The sequence below is a fragment of the Manihot esculenta genome, chromosome 3 (assembly GCF_001659605.2).
Source record: "Manihot esculenta cultivar AM560-2 chromosome 3, M.esculenta_v8, whole genome shotgun sequence".
In the NCBI taxonomy this organism is placed as follows: domain Eukaryota; kingdom Viridiplantae; phylum Streptophyta; class Magnoliopsida; order Malpighiales; family Euphorbiaceae; genus Manihot; species Manihot esculenta.
The window spans coordinates 6,695,041-6,704,650 of NC_035163.2; the positions used below are offsets into that span (position 1 = coordinate 6,695,041).

The 9,610-nt window shown below is 29.4% G+C and overlaps 1 protein-coding gene across 1 annotated transcript; it reads right to left on the reverse strand.

The window, feature by feature from the left end:
- Positions 1-362: 362 nt before the first annotated feature.
- Positions 363-4,840, reverse strand: LOC110612095 (putative hydrolase YtaP). The gene is made up of 13 exons (XM_021752759.2): positions 4,527-4,840; positions 4,360-4,439; positions 4,198-4,278; positions 3,993-4,118; positions 3,808-3,894; positions 3,480-3,533; positions 3,124-3,214; positions 2,971-3,041; positions 2,815-2,884; positions 2,035-2,087; positions 1,712-1,805; positions 1,140-1,237; positions 363-655 (listed from the first exon to the last, which is right to left on the reverse strand). The coding sequence occupies exons 1-13, from the start codon at positions 4,768-4,770 to the stop codon at positions 566-568; spliced, it is 1,239 nt and encodes a 412-aa protein (XP_021608451.1). The 5' UTR covers positions 4,771-4,840; the 3' UTR covers positions 363-565.
- Positions 4,841-9,610: the final 4,770 nt, after the last annotated feature.

The following is a 9,610-nucleotide window of genomic DNA, read 5'->3' on the forward strand; positions in this document are numbered from 1 at the left end:
CCTCCATCTCATAATTTTTATCCATATTTATTTTTTTTGTTGTCCCAAACTTATTGTTCTATTTATTGACTATTATAATCTATTGCAATAAAAACTTGCAATTATAGCTAGTTTTGTTGTCCCAAAACTGAAAGAATTAAGCTATTGATGTTCTCTATATCAGTTTTCCTTCTAGTTTATATTTTATGAGGCTATGTAACATGCAGGCATGTTGTGGATCTACTTTGATCAGACCATTACGTTTGATGAAAAATATATGGAAAATGGTAAAGATGGTTAATAATAATGAATTTTTTGGGTTAGCATAGATTGTGCCTTTTCACCAGATTCCAGCTGAGTCGTTGATAATTAGGAGAAAAACATTGAAAAGAGGTGTTATATACACCGATCAAATAGGTTACTTAAATTCGAATATGACAAATAATGACAACATGGACATGGCAATTACACTTTCATAATACTTGGACGGGTTAAAAACTTGAAGCAAGAACTCGTTCATCTTAGTATTAATATAATTCACAAGAATAAATCTCCAACGTAAAACAGACGATTTAACAGAACAACATCAGTGCTTGAGGAACTTGTCGAACCAATCACTAGCTTCTTTCACCATTAATGCTGTCATTTGATGCCCAATTCCAGGTTGCGCAATCAGCTGCATGTTGTTTAATAAGGCATATAAAATCCAAAGAGAAAGATTTATTATTATAACTACTATGTACGCTGGAAATATCAAATAAATTAACTAACAACTAATGTGTGTGCATGTGTGTCTAGACCTATATCCATATACACACACATATAGACTAAGGAAATAGAATTTGTCCAGAGGTACAAAGAACTCTTGTTTAATTTGCACTGTACTAACTTCTTGATAAGTAGGGCACTATAACTTGGAAAATTGCATTTCTTTAGATCTTTAATTCAATAACATTTACCAATTTATCTTTTAATTAGTTCTATTTATTATATAAATATTAGTTTCTTTTATAATTTAGAGATAAACTGATGTTCGGAAGTTAATTTATATACCAAATATATTAATATCAATACTTTTTTGTAAGTGAATTCTTTGAAAATGTACTAGTTTAGAACTAGACTGGTAATAAGTGAACCCAAGTAAACATACTAGTTCATACCTTAAATTTATGCAGACAATGGGCGTCTGCATAACCGTTGCTTGCTCTTAATCGGGGAATCTCTAAACCTTCAAGTGGGCAACGAGGATCTTCTGCACCTGTAATTCCCAAACCCATAAATAAATAAGTATATTGAATCCCAAATTAACATTTACAATTAGTATTAAGGTTAACCATGGGGTGAATCGGCAAGGCTAAAGACTGATGAAATTGCACAAAACAAATTCTGCTGAAGATCAGTGAATAACATGACCCGTACATAAAAATGGATGCAAAGAGGAAAAATTTCTATGTAAAATTCAGAAATGCATGTTTGGAACACACGATTAAGTAATCATGAGAAAGTAAACATGCCATGGCATAAGATTCAATTAAAAACGCCCAGATAATTTCCTTTAAACAACCTTGTTACCGTGACTGTGATAAGAGATTGCTTTGGCTGATTAGATGGATTCTGAAATAACTTTCAATGCTTTCACAAGTGTATTGATCTGCCCTTGCGTCAAATTTTAAGGAAATTTAGCTTAACAAGAGTGACATTTTGTCTTCAGAGAGAAGAAAATAATTTTTACCATTAACAATTAGCAGCGGGCGTGGTGCAATGGCTGGAATTGTGTATGGTGAATCAAAGCTGGATGCCAGAAATGGTGCGATTCTATCCCAAACCTGGTAAGGAGTGTAAAGCCCTTAGAAATTGTCCATAAGAGAAACCTATGTAGGCAATTTGTATATGAAAAAAGAAAATGTGGCAATCATATAGGCTAAAATTGCTCGCTTTATTGAGTTCTAAAATTGAAAACTTGTTGATATGGAGACAAGCATATGTCAATGAAACAACCAAAATAAAAGAGAATGACAAAGGAATTTATAATCTTGAAGGGAAACTGTAACTTACCTTCTCCACCACTTCTTTATCAATTGCACTCTTGCCTAAATCTTTTTGAGCTTCTGCGATCAAAAAAGCTCTATCAGTCAGCCGTAAAAACTGCAGGAAATCCAGTCAAGGTGCAAATGTGCAACAAGTAGTTCAATGCTCAATGATATCAAGTTCCATGTTAAACAAACTACCAGTTATATGTCCAAGAATCATATTCAATAATAATAATAGTTGCATGTTTAACCAGTTTTCTTCTTGATTAATCATCTATTGGGTTTTTTCATAAAAAGTTTATCGATAAACGAGAGTGAGAAAAAAAAAAAAAGACAGGTTATTTCAACGCTTAGCAAGTTTGATAATGTATGCAGCTTCAGAACTGAACCAAATGCACCAAGAAACTACCATTAAAATAAGTACTTATTAGACAAAAAAAAGTTTAAATATTTACTATAATTTACATCACTTAAAATATATAATATTTTATTTTATTTAGAATATTATTAATTGAAAGTAAAATTTTCTAAATATAAAAATATATTTAATTTTAATATAAAATTTAAATTAAAGGATGTTTTATTAATAATATAAAATTTTAAAAACTATTGTAATTTATCATTAACATTTTTAAATTCAATTTAATTCTCCTAACTATGATAGTAGTAAATCGAAAAGATTTTATGTTTAAATTTTTTTATCCAATACCCTCCTAAAATAAAGATATGGATAACTAGAGCACAATTAAGCTAGTTGTTGCATAGAAATCCTAATCAGTAGATTTCGGTTTTCTGTTTATTATACCTTCAAATAAAGGCCTTATACTGTCAACTCGAGCTTGCCACTTATCATTGTCTATGGCCCAACGAAAACCCTACAAATGCATTTCACACAATGTGGCTAGTTATTCAATATGCATCTCCAAAACTTTTCCAAGTTCTATCATTTCACAGACAATACCTGCACGCCAATTATAGGGACAACCACTGAATATCTGGGTTCAGCAAAAGCAGCAAACCATGCATGCATTCCTGCATTCCATAAATATACAAAAGTTTATTAACAGAATGCATAAGCATAAATAGTCATCTTCTTCAACTTCAATTGACCAACCTCCCAGCGATTCACCAGTAATTCCAATCCTGGTGGGGTCTACATCCTCCCTCTGTGTGAGATAATCTGCCAGTTTTATCAAGTCCCATACCTGCAATAACCACACATTCAGTCACCAGATATGGAAAAAAAAAATACCCAGAATTTGATTTTAATTATTTCAATGATTTATAAACATAAAACCTTTAAAACCTTAAGTTTCATTACTTTATAGCCTCGATTGATTGGAGGACTGAACTAGAAGAATCCCACTGGTTTAGGATAGAATCCAAATCGTCTAGTATCCTCAACAAAAAGCTAGTTACAGTTCAGTTTTAACTATGTGGCACAAATAAAACAATAGATAGAGAACTTACCGTGTCATATATGAATGGCATTGTATCACCTCTTTTCCATGATGATATAAGAGCCTGCACTTTGTATAGCATAACCAAATACAAAAAATATATTAATGCTAAAATCAAACACAGAGTGTCAAAAATCATTTTCTTCAAAAGTCATTGCTAGGAACCAGCTCATTCTACTGAATACACAAATAAGCTGCAGAACTTAAAAAAATATTTCAACTATTAGAATCTGGGGCAGTACTTATGCTAAATAATTTGCTTTTCCCATGTTCCAATACAAAGAGAATAACCACCCATATTAAACTGAAATAAGTTTCAGGCATCATCTCTTACTCACATCTCGATAAGTGGTCTTATTGCCGGCACGTTCACCATGGTAGCGAGAGTCAATTGCAACGGCAACATAACCCCGTGATGCATAGGCCTAAAACAAGCAAAACAAAAAGAACAGTTTTTTTCCATAAAGTTCAGGCTTAATACACACCGAAAAAGAATTTCTAGAGAACTAATACGAGGAGACACCTCAAGCAAGGGCCGCAACCACTCTTTGCACTTGTTTGTGCTATGCAGGAAAACAATAGCAGGTCTTCTTTCTTCATTTTCCTTCATGCTCATAATTAGCACAGGCAAACGCCCTTGCTCTCCTGACTAAATTGATTAATTAAAAATCACAACATAACATTTAGAATTGACAAATTCATTTTAAAAAAAAAAAGCTGCAATTTACCTCAGTAATCAAATAAAGATTCTCCTCTTTCAACAACTCTTTGAAATTCTTGATCACTACTTTTGGACAAGACTCCATCGCCTGCCAAAGAAAAAGCTCCCGAATTCATCAAAATTCTTTAAAAAAATTTCATAGAAATGGAAGAACAACATGAATTTTAACCTCACTCCTGGTTTTGGGCAACGTATTATCCTGATACAACGGATCCGCCACCGGTTTTCCAATTTCTACAGACAGCGGAACTGCAAACCAAAGACCAAATATTCAAATGAGGAAATTAAAAGAACAAAAACAGAAGGAACTCGTAGGGACTCTGGTGTCGGTCTCACCGTTGGCGGATCGCCGGCTATGGAGGAGTTGAAGGAAGTCAAATCGGAGCTTCTGAGAATCGTGTGAGTGTGACTCCATTTGGACGATGGTATTGGTAGTAGGTTGAGAGGCTGCTTTGTTTATAGTAGTTCGGATCCCGTACTTATAGGAAACAAAGTTTGGCGGGTGAGCCAGGGGGAAAAGGAGCGATTTGAGAAGACACGTGTGCATTAATGATTGGGTGGAGGAGAGGTGAGGAAGCATCGGAAGGGTCGAGTAAGAGGAATTGAGCCAGTCGTACCGTTAGCCTGCATCACTTGTCTCTGACAAAATGAAGAAACGGCTTTATCGGATCTGCGCATGGAGTGGTGGATTGGAAATTGGAATTATTATGATAATTTAGAGGGGGCCTTTTCAACTTTGGCTTATGTTCAATGAAAAAAATATTAGAGAAATTTGAGAAGAAATTTATTAATCTGATAATTCATTTTAAAAAATATATTAAAATATTTTTTTAAAAAATATTAATTAATTATTTTATTACAACTCATAAAATATTTTATTATTTAATTTTTATAATATCAAATAATTCATTAGATAGCTGTGAAGTTTAAACTACCAGTTTTTTTTTTAAAAAACCTTATAACTATATAAATTTGGTGTGACTAAGTGCATTTATAATTTTAAAGTTTTATGAATATTAAATTACGGTCAAATATATATTAAATTCTTGCATTATTTCATATTAATTTATTAAATATTAAAATTATAATTATAATATATTAAATGCTTAAATTTATAAAAATTACAATAATTAAATATTAATTAACTATATTAAAAAAATAAAAAATAATTTAATATATTACTAACTGTAATCAAAATTTTACTAATTAAACTTTAATTTTTCATAAAATGATAAAAGTATACCTATCTAATTTTGTCAATTTATAAAAATTCAAAGTATAATTGTAATGATTCAGAAAAAACAATGTTAAAGTTTAAATCGACTTAAGGAGTCTGTAGCAAGCCTATTGCATATTTTATTATACTTGATATAATCAAAAATATAATCTTAACTTGATATGTGCATGCAACATAACTGAAAATATAAAACTCATATTAGAATTCTCATGAAAAACTTTAGTATAGTCATCATTACATACTTCAGCTTGGTCCAAATAAAACTTAAATTTTAAATTTTTTACACAATAAAATTAAGAACAAAGGGATTATAAAAGAAAATTCAGACAAAGCATAATTCTAATCCACAGTTATACTATTACATCAGAACTATATTATATGATACTGCTAACCTAACTCTGGTCTTGCAAATCTAGAGTTAGAGAAAAGGGATAAGTTACAAAAGTTTAAGGAAAGGGATAAGTTATAAGAGTTTAGTGAGCAGAAATATAATCATAAAACAATTTAATAATATACATGATCGTATGAATGCGTCACAATACAAATAATTCACATCAAAATAGACTTGTTATCAGTAGCCCTTCATAATTCCAATAGTGCTTGGCCCACAATGGGTGTTACTCAAAACTTCCTCTTAAATATTACATAACATATTCATAGTGTCAGGAGCGTAGAATGGGCAACTCTAGTCTTTCTCTTAAATAATACCAATGGTGTAAAATGGGCAACCCTACTCTTTCTGTATGTTAGAAGCATAGAATGGGCAATCCTGGTCTTTCCATATCCATCATGACATATCATAGCATGATCGAAGACTAGTAGGTCATCCAACATTCATCCACAACAACAATTAATTATGCAATGTATCATATTTGTAAATTCTAATGCAAAACAACCTAATCATATACACATGGTATTCGTGATACATGATTATGCTTAAAACCTTTGATTTATTTAAAATAATAGTTTAGTTTAGTTATACTCACCTTGACTGGCGCAAGCCTAGTTTTAAAACAGTTATCTCATTGCTGGCCTTTTTGGTTTTCCAAGTTTAATCGTACACAAATGGACTTCAATGAGAGATCAAATATAACTTTTAAAAATCTTAAAACTACCCTAAGGAACCTCAATACACATATAAGAAAACATGCAGGAAACGAGCTGAAAGCAGTTGGACAGGAGACTTTCGGTGGCGAGTTTGGCGGCGTAAAGTTCTTTACAGATCCGAAAGTCAAACTTTCGAAGGCACTTTTGGCAGCCAAAGATGGCTGCCTCAAATGCTAAACTTGGGTTTTTGCTTCATGCCAAATCCGATTCTGCTTGTACAATCTACCCTTCAAACGCAGCCAAACCAACACATAAATCTATAAAACTACTAAAAAACATAACTAGGGTTACAAAACGATATAGAAACAAGTAGGGGTGAGCAGTATTTTGTTTAAACCAAAAAAATCGACCGAACTGAATTAATTTGAAAATTCAGTTCGATTTTTTATTCATTTCGATTCAGTTCGATTTTTAATTTTAGAAATTTCGATTATTTCGGTTCGGTTTTGATCAGAAAAAAATTAAAAAAATCAAACCGAACCGATTAGTGATAATAATATGTTTTTTCAATAATATAGAGAAATTAAATCATATTAAGATTAAAATATTTTAATTAAATTTTAAACTAGTAAAAATAAAGTGTAAAAAATAAAAAATTTATTAAAAATCAAAACCGATCAAACCAAATTGAATCGAACCGAATCAGACCGATTCAGTTCGATTTTGATCAGAAAAAAATCAAAAAAATCAAACCGAACCGATTAGTGATAATAATATGTTTTTTTCAATAATATAGAGAAATTAAATCATATTAAGATTAAAATATTTTAATTAAATTTTAAAATACTAAAAATAAAGTGTAAAAAATAAAAAATTTATTAAAAATCGAAACCGATCAAACCGAACTAAATCAAACTCAATCAGATCTGTTCTATTCGATTTAGTTTCTGACCAAAATCAATTCGATTCGATTTTTATAAATACTAAAATTTCAATTTTCGATTTATTTGGTTTGATTCGGTTTTGAACCGAACCGATTGAATACTCACCCCTAGAAACAAGAAAAGGAAACACATGCATTCATTAAACATGGATTAAAGCACATATTCAAACTTTAAACCCAAAACACTTAAAAGATCTTGCATGCAAAATCATTGAAATAAAACAACTTGCATTTTCTTTACAAAAATTACAGGATTCAAAAGAGGCAAGAATTTGCTTACCTCTTTGAGATAAAACTACAACTGCAACAAGAATTTTGAGAGAGGAGAAAGAAATTTGAACACCTTCAATTTTAAGATATTAATCCAAATCTTTGATCTTCAAAATCGAAAGAAAGAATTATGAATTCTTTGAAAAGAAAAGAAAGAATAACTCAAAAACATTAAATGAGATGCTTGGACTTACCTCTATCTGAAAATAGAGAAATATTTCTCTCTTTCGGGTTGGAGTTCTTTTATCGGTGATTGAAAAAGTCACATTTGATGGTCGAAGTTTAAAACTAATCTAAAATATTTTTTTAAAAGTACGTTTTAAAATACTTAAAAATTCATTTTACAAAAATCTATTTTATCCTTCTAAAATTTCTGATTTTGATATTTTTAATTTCAACAGACATTCTGCCGGAAAGTTAGAATTCCAAAAGTTAGAATTCCAACACTAAATTTAATTGAGTATTACAATAATAGCAAAATTTAGAATACAATCAGTAATATATGTTTACTTTTTCTTATAATTATTGATATTATGATTAATTTATACTTAATTGTTATATTTTTTTATAAGTGCATATGTTGTACAGATTACGATTTTAGGTTAAGTGTCATAAGGCAATTCAAGCATATTCCAGCAACTTAATCATTTAAGCAATCAAAATAAACATTAAAATGTTGAAATTAAAGGGTTAAAAGAATAAGAAAAATGACTACTTCAATTTTTGTAGCGGTTCGGTGTGGAAATCTTATATCCGCTCTCTAATCAATTCACTTAAAAAAATACTTGTTCAAACTCTCCATAATAATTAATGATTAATTGAGGAGAAAAAATAATAATTAATATAATAAATACATTTCAACCAATAAGATAGAGTATTGGACACCTCTTCAAGTGGTTGTTGCTAACATTTCTCTTAAAACACATTTCAAATTAATTTAAATTTTGCACTGCAGTGATCTTAAGATAATTTTGAAAAGAAGATGTCTATTTTTGAACTTTTAAAAACTTAGTAGATTGATACCAATCTAATTTTAAATTTAGAATTTCTTGTTTTTAGACCTTTGAGAATTTCAATTTTGTAACTTGAAAATCTAATTCAATTGCTTTAAAATCATCAAATAGGATTTATAAAATATGATAATGTATGACATATAATTTCAACTAAAGGAGAAAATTAAATTTAAACTTGATAACTCTAAACTCAAACATTTTTATAAGAAATCATAGGAGCTACTTATACTAGGCCAATCTTGATTCTTCAAGTCTTTGTAAAAACTTAATCTTGTATTGTTCTTGTGTTTCATTGATTTTGGCTTTAAAAGCATTTGACTTAGTTGTTTATGAAAAATAATTTATATTTAAAAATATTTTTCGTGAAAATATTTTCTTTGTGTAAATTTTACACAAAAAATATTTTTTGTATAAAATGTTTTTCATGAGAAATATTTTTTAACAAGATAACTTATTTTTTATTATTTAATTTTAATTTAAAATAAAATATATTAATAAATTTATTTATATATGTCTTAACAACATCAATGCGTGAAAAATGATTATCTTTTTTAAAAAGAAAAAATCATTTTTCTTAAAATAGCCTAATTTTTCTTTTGATTAGAAAAATATTCTCTGTTAATTATTTTTTTTTATATAGTTCTAAACGTAAAAAATATTTTTAATAAAACAGACAGAATCTTATTTTATGAAAGTCTTTAATATTTAAAGTTATAGAAAGACACTTAAGAACAAACTCAAGCGATAAATATTAGAATAAGTTTTGAAATCATCATAAGAATAGTTCTTAAAGTTTATGGGTCAATGTATTATTTTATTTTCGCTCTTGATTTTAGCATAGCTAAATAATTGACTAATTTGTTGGTTAAGAATATGCTATAATATCTGGTAGCTTAAGGGGTGGGAAGAT

Bases quoted from the DNA above. Each gene is read 5' to 3' on its own strand.
- LOC110612095 (XM_021752759.2), bottom strand. From the start codon at position 4,770: ATGCTTCCTCACCTCTCCTCCACCCAATCATTAATGCACACGTGTCTT. The intron at 4,119-4,197 runs GTAAATTGCAGC...TAATCAATTTAG, and splicing joins ATCTTTATTTGATTACTGAG to TCAGGAGAGCAAGGGCGTTT. The intron at 1,806-2,034 runs GTAAGTTACAGT...ACTCCTTACCAG, and splicing joins ATAAAGAAGTGGTGGAGAAG to GTTTGGGATAGAATCGCACC.